A 22,754-nucleotide genomic window follows, 5' to 3' on the forward strand; every position below is an offset into this window, starting at 1 on the left:
TTAGGTAGTAGTGTTCATTAACCAATTTACACATTTTAAAAATGGATTTAGGTGTGGTAAATGAATTTTATAAACTCATTTGAGTTCGTGATAACAATAGTTTTCTGAATGGGTTATTCCGTTTAGCGAAGAAAATGAGACAAGTGATATGGCTGGAGATATGAACTTGTTCATACATCCCTTATATCTTTTACTTACGAGCCATTTGTCCTTCGCGGAGCTTAGCGCGACAAAGGGGAGGAAAAGGCAATAGTTCTTTCAGGAGCCTCCGGCAGCTCATCACAATACACTCCTACAGCCTGCTCTGGGAGTAATTTAGCAAACCCCTTCCGAGGGCTGTTTTGTGAAGAATACCCAGAAATATGCCCCAATGTTTACTTAATGTGTCGTGAGATCTATTTTTCTCGAATATTTCATAGGACTATGAGATCGTCTAAAAATATGACTATTTGACTAGGAGGAAAAAAGAGACGTGACGTTTAAAAATTAACGAATTTATGAGAATTTAGACTTATCTTTTCGCGATGTTTTTGCAATAACAGCATTAAAAAAGGAATTTATTGTAAAGAAAATTTTAATACAAAATAAAATAAAATAACACATTTTGAGAAGAGAATTTATTTGAAGATATTGTTGGAGAGCTCATTCAAAGATTATTTGTTTAAAGAAATAATTCATTTTACAAAAATCTGACGTTTGTACACAGTTAAAAAGTATCTTAATATCAAAACAGTTAAAAAATAAAACTCTCATTAACATTGATCGTTAACTTTGTGTAATACTACTTAAAATGCTGTTTTACATCAAGTGAACGATGAATTATAAGGAAAGTGTTATATTACCATACCACAAAGTTAACAACGGTTTTAGTATAATATACAAACATCAATACAGTCAAAATACATAAAGATAGCAAAATTCAATTTGATATTAATTAAACTGGATCAAAAATCGCCTTCTTTTGCCTTTAACTTTTATATTTATTTAGCTAATGTCGTTTTGGTACAAGGTTAAGGATAAGCAAAAATGGCTAGAGGCAAAACTATCCACCAGTCTCTGTTGATTCCTGACACGCTGAATTTTTCTAGAATTTACTTTACTTGACTGTTCCCGAGTTTATTTAACTTAAAGTTAAACGTTTCTCAATTATTTAATTAATGATTACTAATCTATGTAACGGATTTTTTATCTTACTTACTTTACTATACATTTATTTATCCGCCTACGTAGTGTAATGGTCAGCACGCTCGGCTACCGTTCTGGAGGTCCCGGGTTCGATTCCCAAGGGGGGTAAAATAAATATAAGTGATTTTTTCACTGTAATATTTATTTAATATTACCCTGGACTGGTACCTGAAGCGGAGGGCTGATCACCTTTCCTTCATGTGTAAACGATCAAGATAACACTGCGTTTATATGACGCAGTGTCCTATGCACCATTGGGTGCGGATAAGGGTTTTATTTTATTTATTTTATTGTTTGAGGAACTGCTATTAATCTAGTCTGATCCAACACTTTTACTAAGTTGCATGTACTGCCCCATACGCTGGAGTTAGTACGAGTACCGCATTCTGAGCAGTAAGGTGAGGGTTTCCTCCGAAAATTATATTTCTATTATAAGTTCAACTATTTTCAGCGTATCGTTGTAATCAAATCTACCTCTTTGAGTCTATCTTTTAAAAATAAACAAACCTCAAAAAATAATTTTTAATCATAAAACTCATTAAGTAGGGTAAAAATAAAGGCAGATTTTTTTCAATCTTACTTGTTACTTAAATGTGTATTTCAATTGTCCACCTGCCATCTTTTTTATCACGAATTAGGCTGGAACAAAGCGTAATTACGAATTTCTCGAGAGGCTTCTTGACGCGAGCAAATAATTATCTTGGCGACAAAGCGGCATCTGTTTTTTTGTTCAATTTTTCAACTGTCAAAATATGTATCCACTGGAAGCCGAAATCAAAAGAAACGTTGAGATCGGGGGAAATTTTTCAGTGACTGATTGTCGGAATCAGTGGCTGTCAACTGGAATTTCGGGGTTTATACCGCTCAGAGTAGAAAAACTCAAACTTTTCGCTGTGATTTCTGAGGAATAGTCCATTCAAATTAAGATGGATTATATAGGTATTCTGCCTCACTTGGTAAATTTTCTATTTCTAATCAAAATTCACGTAATCTTCAAAGAAGTTTTAATGTAAATTTAATGCAATATCATTCAAAAAATATATCATACGATTTCTCAATTTACTTCACTTTCAATGTTATTTTATAAGGATTTTTCCTTCGTATGTTAACGATCAAGATAACACTGCATTTATAATGCAGTTCCTTATGCACCATTGGGCTACGGATAAGGGTTTGAAGATTGAAGAAAAAACGCGATGTTTAGTTTTAAATATTTAAGATGGTAAAAGTTTTATGTCCGGAATGGAAATAATTTTTTTTTCTTAATAAAGAAAATACGACAGATTAAAAAGAACTGCTAATGTTCATATCAACAGGTTAAAATAAATAGTGACTAGTATTTTCAATTGCTGGAGAGAGCATCTGTAGTTTGAAACTAGTCGTATAGATTAAGTGGTATTTTATAAACCTTAAGTGGTATTATATAAGTTTTATCTTTTCATAATAATATATTTTTTGATAAACGAATTTTTAATCAATTATTGTATGTTTTATAGATATTTTTTTTACTTTCAAATATAATAAGTGTTTCGGCTTAAAATGAGTTCTATGTATATAAAAAGCCTTAATATACGTTTTTAATATGTTATTTTGTCCGTCTCTGTAGTGTAATGGTCTGCACGCTCTGCTACCGTTCTAGAGGTCCCGGGTTCGATTCCCAAAGGGGGTCGAATAAATATAAGTGTTTTTTTTTTTCACAGTAATATTTATTCAATATTACCCTGGACTGGTACTTGAAGCGGAGGGCTGATCACCTTTCCTTCATGTGTAAACGAACAAGATAACACTGTGTTCATATGAAGCAGTGCCCTATGCACCATTGGGGTGCGGATAAGGGTTTTATTATTATAAGTGATATTATATAAGTTTTATATTTTCATAATAATATATGTTTTGATAAACGAATTTTTAATCAATTATTGTATGTCTTTATAAATGTTTTTTTTTTTTTTATTTCAAATATTATAAATGTTTCGGCTTAAAATGAGTTTTACATAAAAAGCCTTAATATACGTTTTTAATATGTTTTTCACCATATCATTATTTAATAAAAAAAGTCTATTAATTAATAGTCGCTACTCCCCACATCAGAGTAGATATTTTCGAATATATGTACATTATTTATTTTTGTTTCATTAGGGTTTCGTATTTACCTGTAGAATATTCATAATCTGTACATTTATACAATATGGCACGTTGCCTGAGTAGAGGTATTAGGCTGACGAACGGTTACCGTACAAATCGATTTAAGATAGACTTCTCTCATGTGAAGCGTCTCCCCGAGGATTACCCCCAGAATGGGAACATATGGGCGGCATGTTGGAAGGTAATGACAAGGAAGATGTTAACTCCTAGAACATTCTCTTCTCCTGGGAACAACTTGGATGATGTCATTTTTTGTTATTTATCGATGACAGCATTAGTGGTCATAAAATAAATATCATGTTAGTTGAAATAAAACGGATATGATGGTGTTCCCAGAGTGCTGTTGGATTACACATACAAAAATATATTAAGTATGGGTAAAATTATTTTCAAATACATATAATTCTTTTAATTAGTTTAATATGAATACAGAATAAAAAATATCACTTGTATAAGACAACTTTTGAGTTTTTTAGTATAAATGCTGTAGTTTTGTCTTTATGTTGTATTTACGTCGTAAATTAAAGTGGCCTTCTACAATAATTTTTATTTTATATCTTAATCATTTTGTTATTTCTCAATGTATTTTTTTATTTTTTATTCATTTTATATATTTACATTTTTATTTATAACATAATACATTTGAATCATTTATACATATGGAGAACTTTTATATTTCGATTCGCTGTGCCTCTCCATAAAAGAGACTGTGCTCTTGTGCTTGGAGAGGGACTTACACTCGTGGTTTAATGTTATATAATAAAAGATATAATAGTTTTTTGGATATTTTTTCAAGATTTAAATGTAAAGAGCTTTAATTTTTTTCTTAAGTATTTTTGTATCATCTATTTTTTTAATTTCTTTAGGGAGTTTATTGAAATGTTTGATTGCTAAATATTTGAAGTTTTGCTGAAATTGCTTGGTGTTGCATTTTGGAGTAGAAAAATCATTTGAGAATCTTGATGATAAATTTTTCGTTAAATTTAAATAGTTGTCACCCTTTGGTATTTGAAAAATTGCTTAAAATTGAAAAATTTTTAAATTGAAAAATTTTTATAAATGGATTCTATATTTGGGACTTGAAATTTTTCAAATAATAATTTTGTTGGATATATGTTTTTAGTTTCAAAATAACTTTAATTATGGTTTTCTGTACTATTTTCACTCAATTTACGTAATGTTACGTTAAATTTTTGTATTTTATGATTTTGTTATTCCTCAAGTGAATGCTCAATCAATTGATGATACAATTTGTTTAATCTTTTTAAAATACCCCAAATATTATATTTATTTTAATAAACTCACTAGTTATCTATATCCTCTATCTTTGTAGAGACCACAAACGCCTTCAAGGTTTTCTATCGGCAACTAGCTGCTCAGAATTCCATCGTCTTTCGTTTAACAATCAAAGTGTTTTATTTCAACTTGAGATAGCTGTTATATTGATAAGTCATTCAGAAGGTGAATAATCTAGTGTCCGAGAGTAAAAAATTGATGAAAATAAAAAACACTTCAAATTCAATATCATTGTAATAAAGGGCGAGTTTAAGCATAAAGTTCAAACAGAATTAACAGTGTCCGTAAAAAATGCGTTAATATATTATTGTTTAAAGTAGCATTTCCTAGTATAAAAGTTGCCATAAGGCCTTCTACAAGCAACCAGGTAAGGACCAAAATCGGATTAAGTTAAACGAATGTTAGTGAAAAGACCCATTAAACGTTTAGTGATGTCACGGCTGATAAGATAAGGTCGTGGGGTAATTTAGACCACTTTTTGCTACGACAGCACTTGGGAGTATCCGGGAACGGGTATCGCCGGGTTATTTTATTCGCATTTTAAAATTACCCTCCACATGAGAGTGAACTCTCTAAGACCCTTGACCAAAACAATTGAAAAGTGATTTCAAAAAGACCGTACTTAAAATATTTGGATTTCATAGATTTTATGTTGTAATTGCGATGATACTATTTATTTTAAATATAAGGTAACTTCCGAATTAATGAAAACATAAGGATCTTCCATTTGCTGTCAGAAGAATGTGGTGGTAACTTAAAAAAAAATCAGAATAACGAACCGTAACTATAAGGGGATTGTAATATTTTTTGTTGTTTAAAAAATAAATAAAATTGTTTGTATTCTACTAGAAATTTTTCACTGTTATAAATTATTTTTACTGAATAATGAGTAAAAATATCTTTAGAAGTATGTGCATAAAATAAACGTACAGAAATTAAAATAAAATAAATTTGATGGATTTTGAAACTAACAGACATTTACTACACACATACACCCACACACCCACACACACATACACGGCACTGCATCGAAATAGAGTTATCTTAATCGTTACTTATATGAAGGCAAGGTTCATCACTCTTGCGTTTCGGAGACCAGTCCAGGGCAATATTAAATAAATATAGGATATAAGATATAAGATATTGTTCAGACATAATTCTATATTTTGATTGCTGTTCGTTATCGATTATTACGAATTGCACCTCGGTTGTCACAGCTATCATCTCATGATTAGTCACGCCCATGATCACGTGACTTGTTTGGTAATTCAAAATGTAGATTTGTACCTGAACGATAACTTTTAATATATTTTGTACTGTAACAAAATACAAGACAAATTTATGTAACAAATATTAATTTTGCTCCTGTTAAAAAGCATATATTTTGATGATTGATTCAAAAGTCATTTAATGGTAATATTTATCCATTTTAGTGTAAAATACATGAAATAATACAATTTTTCTTTCCTTAAAAGTAATCTTATGTGCCGACGCTATACGATGAATGACAACGTACCTATAATTGTGTGAGGGGTTTTATAGAAGCATGATTTAATAATGAAGCGTAAAAGATAATCGAGACCATTTCATATACTTATACAAGTTTAAAATATGAATGCAACATGGACGTTCAATATTGGGCCAAATGGTGAACCTTACAAAATGTATAAAGTGATCGCTTAAGTCAGCCAAATGCCTGATTGCAAGCCCTGGGTTGCTATGAATTTCATCCTTTTTTTATTAAAATAAAAATTGATGATTCATATTATATCAAGTTAAACACCTATAAGAAGATAGTAAATTAATAAGGGGGAATCAAATTTATATTTTGTATATTCATTCACTCAAACCCTTATCCACATCCCAATGGTGCATATGGCACTGCATCATATAATCGCAGTGTTATCTTGATCGTTAAACATGAAGGAAAGGTGATCAGCCCTCCGCTTCAGGTAACAGTCCAGGGTAATATTGAATTAATATAAGAGTGAAAAAAATCACATTTCAGAATCATTGATTTGACCCCGACCCCCTGGGAATCGAACCCGGGATCTCCAGAACGGTAACCGAGCGTGCTGACCATTACACTACGGAGGTGGACGACATACGGATATTTTGATTTTGGACGGATATTTTATTTTTTAAAAGTAAATTAGTTAATAAAGCGAACGATGAATGTTAAGGAGAGTGTTGAATTAAATTCATGTTTGGTGAAAAATTTAAAGTACATAGAAGTAAGTACACATTTAAATAAATACTTACTTCGACTTTCTGCTGCGTCTTAAACACTAAATATGAACAGCTTTAATCTGAAATTGAATCTCTATTCGCTTAAATTTTTATTAAACAAATATTTTCTGACTAAGTTCTGTTATAAATATAAATAATAAAATATGGTTTGATTTAAAACAAGAAACTTATTGTCGTATGCACTATCATGAAATGCTGAGTAAATATTTTCATTTCCTTTTAAATTGTTTTTATTTTTTCAATTTATCTTGTAACATATTTCTTTATTTCTTTTTGATATGATATTCTCTTTTGTATTTACATCATATCTAGGCCTTCGTATGAAAATCCTTCCAATATTGTTCTGAGATTGGAAAATAGAATAAAAAATAGGCATATTTTATGAATAAATAAATCCAATGTTTTACTTTAAATGAACTTATTCGGCATACTTATTTTTAAATAAATATTTAGGCGTACTAATTCATTTTTGGATTCAATATTTTATAAGTAGTTTTTTAATAGCTTTCGAATTATTAACTGAGCGGTTAGTTTTATATAATATTATAATAATATTTAAAACTAAATATTGCCCTGAAAAAAAGGATTTTAAACTTAAAAGCATAATATAATAAATTGATTTGTTAAAAACGACTAACTGCATTGATGTTTATTTTCGAGCTAAACAAATGCGACTTAAATGGCTCTCCTGAATTTTTTACGTTTTGTAGTTAGTCACTTTCTCCTGTACGACTACGGTATGCAGTGATCACTTCAACCAGACAATGAAAAGTTGTTAACCCATAGCATGCCTAGACTTTAAGAGAGATATCAATTTAAATATTGATAGGTTTCCCATTTTTGGCTTAATATGCACAATTTGTATAAAAATGTCAAGCACCATTGAAACAAATATAATAAAAGGATTATTATTAATTTTCAATTTTGAATGTTTAAAATTTAATCATAACCCATCACATCGGTAGATCCATGACAATCCTTTAGAACAGTGGATGAGATATTTTTTAATGATGTAAAACGATGTATGCCACCCATCTTTCACTGACCTTTCACATATGTAGGTACTCAGATGATTATGCAACATAAGTGGTTTCGGATAGTTTGAAGATTTTTACAACTTCGTTTGATTTTAACCGTCTAAGATAGCATCTTTCACTTTGTGACAATTTTATGCGTTGTGACGTCACTTCGCCTTTCAGTCCATTGGTCGTCTTTGAGTGACTGTCTTCATTGTTTATACGAGTATATTCAGATTCTCATAAAAACGATAATTTTTCTAGGATAACTGTTATAATAAATGACCTTTCATTCCTTAAACTTTTCATATCTTTCTTCATTTATTAAGATTTTTAATGTTTCTATTTATTTGACACTTGTTTTAGTTGTGACAACCTAGCGAAAATGAGAATGAACCTAAGTGAAAACAAGAAGAAATCCCACGAATATTTAAAAAAATCCACAATTTATATACTAATAAATATCTTTAAAACATTTAAATCTATGAGAACAAGACTGGATATGAACTTCATGGACTGATATGAAAACCAAAAAAAACTGGGTTAACTTCATGAGTTTTCATGAATTTTACCAAAGCGCAATGAATTATTATGATTAAATTTAAACACCTTCAAATTTGAAATTAATAATTAGATTTCCGCATTTCTTACTACCAATAAAAATTCTTCGTCTCTGTTGAAATACCTCAAAAAGAATGAATCGATTTAAAAATTATATTTCCCCTCGTATTAAAAAAAAATGGGAGTGTTACCGCACATGTCTGAATACAATCGATACAAGAAAATAGAAAACATATTGTATATAAAGATAAAAAAATAATCTAACGACCGCACATAAAAAATAAAACTAAATAAAATCGGACTTGTTTCTTGGCAAGAGTCGGATGATCCCCCGGGATTTCCAAGATTAATTCGAAGCAAAAGAACCGGTTAGGGGATAATTTGTGTCTGAAGATAATTTAAAATTTCCCACTTTATCCGACCATCCCGACGAGCGATAAGAGCTGTCACGTCTTAAATGATTTTTAAAGTCATAAAACTTTTTCGGTGCTCCTCGTGTCATGATTAATGTAACAGTGCTAGTACTTTCATTTAATGGTATTTTATGTTTATACTTCAAGTTCGAAAGCGCAATTTAGCTCAAACAATATTGTACATATATAAACGTTTATATATATATATATATATATATATATATATATATATATATATATATATATATATATATATATATATATATATATATATATATATATATATATATATATATATATATATATATATTTATATATATATATATATATAGAGAGAGAGAGAGAGAGAGAGAGAGAGAGCAATATACATAATATAAAACATTGTTAATTGCATTCAAAATGCTTCTTGACAGCTGTTAAAATATCGTATACTTACCATCGTGAAGTGAAAAATATTAAAAATGTAGCCTTTCTCCTCTATTTCTTTTTCATTTAACCAGACTGATCTACAGAGACTCGTGACCGGGTACAGCTGGTCAATAATAGCATAAAAAAATATTTTTGATTTATATCAAAAATACCTTTTATTTAAAAAAAATCTTTTTACCGTTATAGGTAAAAAGAATCTTAAAAAAAAGACGTATTTAATTTTTGAAGTTGATAAAAAATCTGTTAATAACCTGTTGTTATTCAATTTATCCTTTGTCATACATTTATGGTACTTTATAAATATATATGAGTTATCTTTATCCTACAGATTGAAGATTGCAATACAAAAATGGTTTTATTTATTATCCAAAATTGGATGAAATGCACTTCCTTTTTTGTGAAGAGAAAATACACAAAATATATCTGTTGCAGAAAACGTGAAAAGGGAAACGATTTGCATAGTAAATTACCTCCGAAGAATCCGGGAGAATTGCGGTTTTGTTTAATGGAAATACGTTAGAATCTCCAGACTCGCATTTTATAATTATATCTTGAGAAAAGTTTTCATTGAAAATACGCGGTTTCTTTATCCGTTTTTCGAATAATTAATTTACACTTTGTAAAAAAACCTTTATAACGTTTTAAAAAAGGTACCATTTTATTGTAAAATTGCATAAAATACTGAATTGAATTGATTTTATTTTGAATATTCACATAGAATAAAACATATAGAACACAGTTAAATTAGGGACATTGAGCATTAAATTTTTAGTATCATTATAAATATTAATCGGAATGCAACAATAGTGAGTTACATTCAGATAATTTAAATAATTTTAATGTTAAAACAGTACCACAATTAAACTTCTATGTGTGTCACACTGTAATTTGTGCCATATTGTGCCATAGAGGTATTTTTTCTTTGAAATCGTCACTTTGTACATTGGCCATTATTATCATTAGTATCTAAACGTAAATAAATGAAGTGTGATATTCCAGATATTTTTTATCTTAAGTATTAATATTGCATTTAAACATTTTAATTAAAATTATTTTTAATTTAAATATCGATTTGACGATTAAATTCATGATTTCAAGATTAGCTTGAACCCATATACATTATAAACTTCAACATCATCATATCACCCTTTGCTTGATGTTTCTCTAATCCCTTGAACCCCCTTCAACATGACCAGTTTCGAAAAGAAGACTTTATATTTTATGTTTTAAACTGTTGTTGAGAACATCTTTAGTTCTCGAAACTTTCTCATTGTGTGTGCATTGATAAACTCAAGAAGAGGTTTTTTTATTTTTTTTTATTTGAATCATTTATTTAAATCACAACTTTTACACATTTGGAACATTTTTTTGCAGAGACCCACCAAGCCACCTTGTGTGTCTTGTCGGTGGAGTTCTTTTTTAGTACATTTTTTTAACAATTTTAACCTAATATACACACAGAGAGAAAAATTAAGAATATAAACATTTTACAATTGTCATAAAATGAACTCTTGATCATTTACCCATTCCTTTATTTTGCCTTGTTCCATATTCTATTTTGACATCTAACATCCGTTATGTTCGGAACGATATATTGCAGTTTTCGACTCCCATATTTATTGTTAATTCTTGGTGTCATACGTTTTATTTTTATTAAAATCGTAATGTTATTAAAAAAAATTGAATATCAGCTTCAATAGCTTAAGTTGAATATCAGTTTCAATATAATTTCGACGTACAATAAGCGTATATAATTAATATGAGTAAATTTGGACATTGTTACAAAGTTCTGGCCGGAGTGAGAGTTGCAGACTATGGTAATGCCGAACAATTAAATTTGATACATCGCAACCAGGTGTACATACGTACCTGCTTTATAAATCTATTGTTCGAGGAACCTTGTCACGTGACCTACTAAATATTCTGTTCATCTTCTGACACACCTAAAACACCCCCGAGCCCTAGTAGAAGGTTTCGGTATACCGCCTCCCAACCGAATTCAATATCACAGAAATTCTCTCGCCTTAAATACTACTAGACCTTTGCCAATTCCGAACCATCAAATTTGAATTGCTTATTTGTAAAGGTGTGGTATGTGTTATATCTTGGACTATACTTACGAGTCGGGTTGTGGTCTCGTGGCTAGTGTCGCGGACTCTTGAGTCAGTTTCACGGTTCGAACCTACTCTTCCACAGTTTGATACCTTTTTCTAATCATGAGCCGCTTAGGTTCACAGAAATAGTATGAAAGTGAAGTATTTTTAGATATATTAAAAACACAAATGTTTCTTTTTACTTTAAAAAAAGTATATAATGTACTTTAAGGTGTAAAAACTAACATTTCACCTGTCTTTTGTCCCTTTACAAAAATGTGTATTTTAAACGTAAGCATCATTTGTATCTCCATAAATTTATTTCACTTTTGTACCCAAAAGTAATTAAAAATAGAAACACAAATATTTTATGCATGGTTAAAAAAGTTTTTAATTATTAGTCAGTAAAATGCAGTATTTTATTTGCATTAATAAATGTAGAAAAAAATATCAGATTTTTGTAAATAAAAAATATTGAATAGATTACCGTTTAGAAAGAAAGCAACATTCTTTAATTCTGATTAAATTATTTATTGATATGGTATTAACTTTGTAGAAAAAATGTTGAATTTTTTTTTTTTTAAAACTTGTGTTAAACTACTAATTGGGTTTTATTTCAAACGAATAGTTTAAATAACAACAGATGTTTTCATCGACAGGTGATCACAAAAACCAACAAAAAATCATTCGGTATGGAAGAGGTAAATGGGTTAATAACTAGAGAGATGGGGCCTGGTAAAATGGAAAAATAGACAATAATGATGAGGAAAATTGGAAAATCAAATTATTAATTAATGTTTTATCAGTATTCAAATTTTAGTGTATTTCTAAATTTTCGAAATTGATAGATTATAATATAAAAATAGCTAGTTGGTGAAAAATGTGCAAAAGGGTGTTCCAAAGCGTTTAGCATTCCAACATTGCTTTTATTCTTTTTATGTAAATTACGCATCGCACTTGTATTTTGTTTTAATTTACTCGAGTTTGTATTTATTGGAAATTGAACATGAACCAACCCAATCAACAACATCACATTAGTTTGAGAATACTTGTTGGGAGTAGCACGTGCTGTGTTTTGAATATTATTCGCGATCCACGGTTGATTATTAATATGACAAAGGCAAATAGCTGAGCCAATTTGAGACAATTTCAAGTAAACCCCAGAATAATTATTAGTCTCGAGTCCCAAATATCTCAAGATATTGCGGAAATTAAAATTATTTATCTTTTCTAGAATATAAATTGATAATTTGGGAATCGCAACACGAAATACAATATTTAGATTGTATTTTCTTAATTTGAATGAAACTATTGAAAGAGTAAAGTATTTATTTTGTTGAAAACTAATTCGGTATTCTTTTAAAAGATATGCTTTTCAATTATTACAGATATCTTCCCCCTTTCGTTGATTGTCAATACAATGTTTTAAATTGAATAATTTTGGCATTCGAGATTTGATAATATTTAGAGTTTCAAAATTTTGAAACTGTAAAATTGATATTCAAAGAAAAGCGTTATAATATTATGAAAGGTTAGATTTGAAATGAAAATGACATTTTAAATCGGTAAAAAAATAATAAAATTGAAGAAATCATTCTTAATATTTTAGGATTTCCCTAACATATTAATATTTATGATGGCTAAATGAACCATCACATTTTTGACATTCGATTACTTAGAATGTTCAATTTATTTCTGTGTAATACGTATTATATGTTAGTTCATATAATATTTAAAATCAATGTTAAGATGGCAGTAAATAATTCTGGTAATTAATAAAATATTCATTTTTTTGTTTAGTCAAAAACTCATTAAAGACATTTTCATAATACATAAACATCAATTTAGGTTTTTTTTTTTTGAAAAGTGTATAAAATATCAAGTCCTTTGATTTTAAATTTGTTGCTTTATTGTGACGTTTTGTCGGTAATGGCTTGAATCCAAATGAAAGGATAGAATAATAAAAAGGAATGTACGATAAAAAAAATCACATTCATACGTTTATCGATACAAATAAATAATGATTTCATTCTCATTTTTTCGTTCAATTTGGAGATAAAGAGGTAAACGTATGTATCGTTCCAACATGTGTTTATGACATTTTAAAATAGTTTCATATTTCGTTAATAAAATCCCGATAGAAGTTTTAATTTAACATTTTGCCCTTGCGGTTTGATAATTAGTGAAATGCAACAAGTAAAGCTCTCTGTTTAATTTGCTAAATCCAAACATCGACAAAACACTCGTATACGTGCATGTACTAATATTACCGATTTGGACTTCAGCGAGAGCTCTTGGTACTTATAAGTTAAGTCACAAAATGTTAAAATGATCTAGGATCTAGAATGTTTTTCGACGTACAAATATATCAGGTTATATTAAAATTGTTTTTAAAAAATGTGTGTTTGATTTTTGAATGGATTTGTATACTGGACCCTTAATTCCATATTTTAATACGGCCATGTCATTATTACGATGTTAATATTTTATTAATTACTGTTTAGTCTTTACTTTTCAGTACATTAGCAGGTTTATGTTTAACATTATTATCCATACTGAGGTGTTTCAGCGTACCTTGAATATGCGGACTAGTAACGGGCCTCCCCTAATTAATTCCGTACGAACATCAAACCCATACGCACCCTTGCGACACCTAACTCCCCCTCCCCGGTGGTATTAAGAATTTATTCACTTATTACGAATGTATACAAAGAATAGATTAACATGACATTACATATTATTTTATTCTCGGCTTGGTGTGTTATTAAATTTGGTTGTATAATCATTTCAATCACGTGAAATGACAATTTACACCTTTATCGTGATATTAATTTTCAGAGAAAAGTGCTGCTATGGGGTGTATTCAAATTAAATTAGCATTTGCAAAGGTACGTCGTTTGAAAAGTCATATTGTTCGTGATTTTAGTTTACGCTTTTATTGTATGTAAATGAATAATTGTTTTGAAATACTAAACAGCCAATGTTTGCGCATAACATACAATTTATTTATCTTTATTCCAAACCTTGAGGTAGAGTGCAACCCTCTAAGGCTTTTATTCTTTTTATTCATCTAATATATTTCTATTTTTATTTATAACATAATACATTTGAATCATTTATACACATGGAGAACTTTTATATTTCGATTCGCTGTACCCCTCCATAAAAGAGACTGTGCTCTTGTGCTTGTTTGAAATGGTAAAAACGTGAATGATGAGGTATTTTAACTGAGACGAAGTAATTATTACTTTTCTACAAAATGAAAAAGAAAGCCTTAGTATTCCAGGGGTAACATACTGACAATTTCCTGCAAAAGTGATCTCTTTATACATTTGTATAATACTGACATTTAAATTCTGCCCGTTATTGAATCTCCAAACTGCATTAATTTTTAAAGTCGTTAGATTTAGGTGGATTTTTTTAAATTTCTTTGTTGTAGCATTTAGAAATTCGACTGACGGTTGTGCCCTCAATTTTGTAGTAGAATTTTGTACGACGTAATACATATCACACTTCTCTGCCTCCGTAGTGTAATGGTCAGCAAGCTTGGCTACCGTAATGGAGGTTCCATTTCGTTGCATTTGATTTCCAGGGGGGGTCAAATAAATATGAGTGATTTTTAACTCTTATATTTATTCAACCTTGACTGGTACCATGAAGCGGAGGGCTGATCTCATTTTCTTCATGCATTAACGATCAAGATAATATTGCGTTTATATAATGTAGTGCTCTATGCACCATCGGGTGCGGATAAGGGTTCGAAGAAGAATGAAGAAAAATATATAATATGTGTCAAAGAGTTAACAGATAAGTAAATAAATGTAAAAATATTACGTTGGAAACCTCTTAAATATTATTAAGCTTAATTAATGTGTTGAAGTGTTATATTTGGTGCGTGTGAATACATCAATCGAGGTCATTAAATCTACATTATATCTTTATGATTTTAGGGCACCGAACTAAGACAATGTAATTACGAACATATCCGACCGTACATGAAGGGATAAAGCTGTCGGTAATAGCCAAAGGTATTAAACGGGTAGCTTGACGTATTGTACCTACTGGCTAACGTATCCGATTCACCGCTTTCGGAGTTGTACTTAGTCAAAAATATAGTGTAGTATTATCCGCAATAGCGCTTTATCGTTATTGAATGATTGACCATGCGATCAGTAACGGAGATTATCTAAATAATAGGCCATTATTAAACAAAATGACATTATTGTCTCGAATTAGGTGTAATAATTGTAGGCACTAAGTAATCAAGTTATTAATAACTTTACTATCTTCAACATATATTTATTTATGTATTTATTTTTTAAAACATTACATACATAAGTCAAATATATAATGTTCCCAATGAGTAATGTCTATTTATCATTTTGGGACATGGGATTAAGGTTAACAAGACTGGAACACAAATAATAAAGTTTAAAAAAGTTTTTTTTAAATAACCAAATACATGGCAAAATATAAAAACAATAAACAGGTATAATTAATAGACTTAAGAAGCATTTTTTATAAGAAATAAATGAGAATAACACAAGGTAAGAAGCATATTTATAGTAAACAAATGAGAAAATATATTTTAAAAAAAATTAAAAAGTAAAATAATTATATATTATTTCGAGATATAAACAGAAAATTCGAGTAATAAAATAAGTTAAAAAATAAAATAAAGTTAATGCTTTCAATATTCAAAACAGTAAAATAATTATTTAAGTTGAAGTAAAATGTTTGATTAAGTGTAATAAATACATATATTTCTAAGTAATCTTTTATTTCCCCATATTCATATATTTATTATAATTTATCTTTTTTTGAAGCACATACTAGAAACAATAATAGAGATCAATTTAAACAGCACCGATTTTGTGAAATATATCAAGGGTGCTTTACAATTTTCAATTATATTAAAATTTTAAACAACGACATAAATAAATATTTTCCGGATCAATGAACATATAATAACACACACGTGCGTATACATATAAGAGAAAAATGAACGAAAAGCAAATTAGTTTAAATACAAGATTTTGAGTGTGTCCAAATACGTATTCACAAATCTGGATTATCTCCAATTATAGTAGTGTTTTTATATTATTTTTTGACATTTCATCAAAGATGAAGAAGAATATGGAAGTCCTTCAATACTAAAGTATTCTAATAATTGACTAAAAATTCTCAATTTTCAAAATTCAACAATTATTCTATAACATATTACGTTATTAAAAACTGTTTTTCAAAACGCGGTTTTTTAATCAAAAAAATTTATTTACAAATGTTCTAACGATAGATACTTGAAATAAATATTTTGTATGCATTTGGTATATGATACGTTATGGCTAAATTATAAAGAAAGAAATTAAATGTGATACAAACAAAAATTTAATACCTATATTACTAATAAACAAAATCATTGTTGTTCCATATTACTTGTTCAAAAGTTAGCAATTCAATAAAACAACATTTTTTTAAATTATGAAAACAGATATTTTGTACGGCAAACGTTTGAACATCTTTGCCATGGTAAAATATTTTAATATACTAATAATCGTCAAGAAACAGTCGTAAACTTGACACACTGCAAACATTTATTGGTTTAATCCCCCCTCACAATATTTTTATTATTACAAGCAGTTGAGACTTAAAGTCGTATATTTTAACAGCGTTTTTAACGAGTCATTTTACTTGTCATGTAAAAATTCAAAATTATGATACCGTTTATAGCTAATATGGACATCACTTCGGAATTTCGAAATATTCGGACAACATATTTACAAAACAGCTTTTTTGATTACCAACATGATAAATATTATTTATTACCTATATTATATTACAATATTGTATAAAACCTATGGCTTTTTTTCGCATCTGGTCCATATATAAACGTGCGTTAGAATCAAAATTAGTGCCAAAAACCTGTGTATTATTATTTAAAAAATGCTTTGTGATATCAAATTTTCAAAAGTAACTAAACTTAAAAAAATAGATTTTAGGTTTTTATGAATTCTGAAGTAGTATTTAATATAATAAATCCCTTGCCGCACCCCAATGGTGCATAGGGCACTGCTTCATATAAACGCAGTGTTATCTCGATCGATTACACATGATGGAAAGGTGATCAGCCCTCCACTTCAGGTACCAGTCCAGTGTAATATTGAATAAATATTAGAGTGAAAAAATCACTTATATTTATTAAACCCCCCTGGGAATCGAACCCGGAACCTCCAGAACGGTAGGCGAGCATGCTGACCATTACACTATGGAGGCGGACAAAAGTAAAGTAGTATTTACATAGCTTATATCTGAAAAGTGGTCAGGTTAGGAGTTTGAATGAATGAATGCTAGAATATGAAAGGAGCGAAAATTGTTTGTAAATACTGATTGGTGTGGCTTGCGTGTGGTGTGTGATGGTAAGTTAGTTTTATTTTACATTTGTAATCGGCTGATTTAAGTTACACTAGTTAACATTTACAAATCGTCAACGCTTTGTATATTATGACTTTATTGACCGGTATAATACTATTATACTAGTATATAGTAGTATTTTAAAATAGTTTAAAGTGCAATTTAAGAATTTTCGAAGAAAACTTAGCTGATCAAGTATTTCAAATACTTGAAAGTGGTCAGGTGAGGTGTCGGAATAATCGGAAGATACAAGGAGATGCATGTATGTACAAGAGGCGAATATTGTTTTTGAAGACAGATGTGTGTGCATTCTATTCTCTTCGCTTATATCTGAAGGAAAGTAGCGAGATGGTTAGTTAATTAGTGATAAATAAAAAAATTGTAAATGATTGGTTTTGAATACAATTCTTCAAACCCTTATCCGCACCCGAAGGTGCATAGGGCACTGCATCATATAAATGCAGTGCTATATTTATCGTTAAAACATGAAGGAAAGGTGATCAGCCCTCCGCTTTAGGTACCAGTTCAGGGTAATATTGAATACAATAGTCTAGAATTTATGAAGTGACATTAAACTAGATTAGATATTTGAGTAGTCATAGTCTTAAAGTGGAGATGCGGTTAATCTGATTTATTATATTATGTAAGCACTTGAATTTTCATTGATGTAAATTCCTCCTCAATTTAGAATTAAACTTTAGTAATTTGTATTTCCCGATACTTGAATGTACACAGATTTCTAAGTAATATCCGTGTAACGTAAAGGTATGTTAGGATTGATAACATCACATTGGATAATTCAATTTATCAAAGGGAATAACTTTAGGCAAGTATTCGTCGCATGTTGTTACTCACTACCTGAACATGGGCGCGCATTAGGTTGGATCTTACTTGTATGAGAACTATTCTTTCTGCTACTAGTGTGCAAATATTTTAATAAATATCATACAGTAACTGTCATGTACATGGTATTCAATATAAATTAAAGTTTTTTTTTGTTTAACATTTTTTTTAAAATGCACATAAAAAAATGAAAGCCGCAAAACTATGAACAAATATTTAAATTTGGTTTTAAATTTTTACAACCCAGCTTCTAATTATTTTCATACATTTTTTCAATTTTAATTTTACTTGGTAAGTACTTCGTAAAATCTGTTGTAACACGTGTTTTGATGTATTTTACATAATTTTAAAATACGAAATGGTATGTGAAAATGATGCGAGATACGTCGAAACGCGTGTTATAATCGATTTTTTTTAAATAGCGGTATTTACCAAGTGAGGTTTAAATAAAAAATAGATAAATATTACTACACCGTGACTGCTGAACGTAATCGATTTCTATATCCGAATTTCTTTTTCGTCTCCTAAAAGGACTGGAAAACAACGCTTATTTATCCATATCAGCTACATACTCGTGTAAGTAGAATATTGAGTCCACAAAGTGCATACAAATAGCAGTAAAAAGGGTTTAAATAAAATAAAAAAATCACCAGTTTCTTGAAAAACTTTATCAACAAACTGGTTATATAAACTCTTATAAATTGTATATTTCATTTTATTCGAACTATCCACCCTAGTACACAGTATAACTTGGGTATAGGTGCCAGAATTTGGATTTAAACTTAATCAAGATTACTATCGAACAAGGATGGAATAAATGTTGCCATTTTCAATAGAGATTTGAGTTCATCCTCCTAATGATGATGGGATAAGACACGGCGCTATTGAAGAGCTAATCACCATCATGGATGATGCTTGAATAATGTTTTTAGACAATTCACCCTTCCGGCTATATTTCATAATATTATGTAAATAGTTTCGGATAATGAATCATTGATTATCCATATTAAACATGGAATTATTGTGGATACTGTTTTCAGATATTAAATCAATAAAGGTAAAATAATTTGCATTTTTGTGTGATTTTTGTGTTATTTTAAGTAACTAAGATAAAAATGTGATTAATTGATTCGGTAGTTACATTGTTACAATATTTAGTAATTTTTAATTAAATTTTAACTTAATAAATACCTCTATTTCTTAAAATCTATTGTTACACATGTTTAAATGCATTCCGCATCATACTGTAAATGTAAACGATTTTGAATATGTCGAAATACGTAACGAATACGTATTTAAAGAAATAGTAGTATTTACAAAGTAAAATAATAAAAAAATTAAAAAAACTAATTTGACAAGACAGATGTCGTGGCGTTGTAGGATAGACATTCGTCACTAAAACTGGCGTAAATGGTACGATTCCTACTATTTGCAAAATAAATTCAGGGAATATTGATTTTCAATTGATCTGAATGTTTTGGTTTATTTTTTACATTTACCAAAATTTATCTATCCTTATAATTAAATGTATTCCTTATAACTCCACTTGCAGACAAGCCATCAAAGTAGAAACATTGAGAGTTGAGGCTGAGTAGTTTCGTTAACTTAAAATGGCCGTTATTCCATCAAAAAACCTTATGGTGACAAAATATAGAACCTACTTCAGGAACAATTTTGATTTTGGTTTTTTTTATTTTTTTTGAAGATTTTTTTTGGTTCAAAACATCCTGAAAACCTCACTGTAAGATTGAATTAAATAAATTTGAAAAATAAAAACGATTTCAAAATAATTGGAAAATATCACATAAATTCAATAAATATTTATGTAACACGAATATGATTTTTTTACAAACTATGATTTTTTTACAAACAAAAAGGTATATTTAACTCAGAGTGAGGAACAAACCGGGTAAAGAATATATACATTTCATTAAATATAATACATATTTACATTCCCTGGAGAATTATTGTTACAACTGAAGTTTAAAAAGAATACTCAATTGACAGCATAGTGGTATAAAAATCAACGAAATGATTATGGTATCAGATATAATACTACTATTAATATAGAAACACGCTATTATATTTATAACTATAACCGATTTTTTTTCATCTATCTTGTACCCTTAGTATCGGAATATTTTTCATATAGAAATTTAATTAAATTCTGGAACTTGTTTTTTTGCAGATTTTCTGAGAGTTTCAAGACGCCATTTTGATGAGAAACATCGCGTCATGTTGGCCCAAATTGTCATCTTTTGCGGCCTTTTAGCCTTGGCCAATACAGGAAATAATTTTGGTAAGTACCTTTTTCTTGATGAATATTTATAATCTTTTAAGAAAACGGAACCTACTTTCAAAAACACATAAATCAAAATTAAATAAATATGATTGAATCAAGTTTTATAGTGAGTATGTGAATATTTAAAGAAGCATCTGGATGAATGTAAAAATATAATATGTATTGTAAATGTATTTATGGTCTATTTACTTATTTTATTACTTTCTGATGAACTTAAATGACATTTTAAGAAAATGGAACCAACTTTCAAAATGACAAATCATCAAAATAAAAAGATGATTTTTCGGTCTATGTAATATCGCTCACTCCTTTCAAGAACGTCATAAATCAAAAATCGTCAATTTTCAGTTGTGCATATTTTCGGAATGCCCAGAAAAAGTACTTTGTCCCAGCAAAAGTGGCATATTTTCAACTTAATATTTACCCGCTACAGGGCAAAAAGTATTATTTTTGCATTTTGAAGAAAAGGTATTGTTTAATTATTCTTTTAAATATACTAAATATTTTTCAAATGGAGAATAAACCTTGGTTTTACCTAAAAAGATCTGTTGCACAGTAAAAAGTTCAGTAAGTGGCTTGATATTTATTTTTGATAGATTATATTATATTTTTAAACATTAAAAACGTTCTCCTGAAAAAACAAGATTTTTGATTTATGACGTTCTTGAAAGGAGTGAGCGATATGTCTTTAATATCTTTCTGGAGTAATACCTGAAGCGCTGAACTGATTACCTTGAATTCTTACAATTTATGATGAAAGTAACATTGCTTTGATACAATACAGTGCCCTTTGTACCATATATATGTACACACATACAAGTAGAATCAAATTTAATGATTATGTTATTTCCAAATTATAGTAGATTTTGCCCTTAGAGAGTGGAAATATAAAAAGGGAGAAGGGATGTAGTAATAAAATAATAAAATTTTATTCAATAATTGAAAATAAAATCTAGTTTTCCTTTAAGTATTTAGTTATGATTCTAACCACATTTTATGGCCGTAAGCACTGGCTGCAGCAATTGATGTTCAGACATAAAAACATATTTTTAACAAAATTATTATAAAGGTGCCATAAATAAAGTGAAAATTCTGTCCCTCAAACGTCTAATAAAGCAACGTTGTCTCTTTAAATGGAACATTTTCAGTAATTATGTATCCTGGTCTTCTTTAAATTTATCCATCATGGTGTAAAATACAGCCAGAAGTGTAATGTTTACCCTCGTTTTACGTACGGATTCATAGACTCGCGAATACGAAAATAAAAGTCATTCATCCCCTCGTCTTAAAAAGGGGCATTTTAATACCGAAACTTGACAAAATATTAACTATTCAGATGTAATCCTTGACATTAAGTGGTCCTTAAAATCCGTAGGGGCTTGTTTGGTGATAGTCTCTGAATTTGGCGTTATTCGTCAGGCGGGGAAATGTTGGATATTTACGGTAAAGATACTCGTAGAATACACGCACCCATTAAAGAGATACTTTTAAATAGGTGGCTTCTCCTGCAAACAATGGAAAAGTGCCTTCGCGTTATGAGAGTTTAAGTGTATGAAAAGTAATTTGAAGATGGTTTCAGGAAGATCACTTACATTTAGCGTTATGTGCGGGCTGATGGAGGGCGGTTTTGATGATTTAATTCACTTTAAATTATACCTTCGCTTTACTCAGTTATATTTGTATGCCAACTATTTAAGCTTTTTACGGAATAAGCCAAAATTTTGGAAAATCAATTTATTTCAAAATGTTTACACAAAGAAAATTATGGAGAAATCTGAAAAAATCCTGTCTTTGAACGTAGTTACCAATT

At 29.2% G+C, this 22,754-nt stretch overlaps 1 protein-coding gene across 2 annotated transcripts in view; it reads left to right on the forward strand.

The window, feature by feature from the left end:
- Window positions 1-22,754, forward strand: part of LOC148299636 (lachesin-like) — a 141,066-nt gene that overhangs the window by 24,706 nt on the left and 93,606 nt on the right. For both annotated transcript variants that reach the window (XM_088275860.1, XM_088275861.1), the window contains exon 2: window positions 20,831-20,941. In XM_088275860.1, the coding sequence (XP_088131986.1) occupies window positions 20,878-20,941 (64 nt within the window). In that variant the 5' untranslated portion in view covers window positions 20,831-20,877. The remainder of the gene's footprint in view (window positions 1-20,830; window positions 20,942-22,754) is intronic.

Source organism: Brachycentrus maculatus, unplaced genomic scaffold (assembly GCF_059751285.1).
Source record: "Brachycentrus maculatus isolate JH-2025_06_01 unplaced genomic scaffold, ASM5975128v1 h1tg001032l, whole genome shotgun sequence".
NCBI lineage: Eukaryota > Metazoa > Arthropoda > Insecta > Trichoptera > Brachycentridae > Brachycentrus > Brachycentrus maculatus.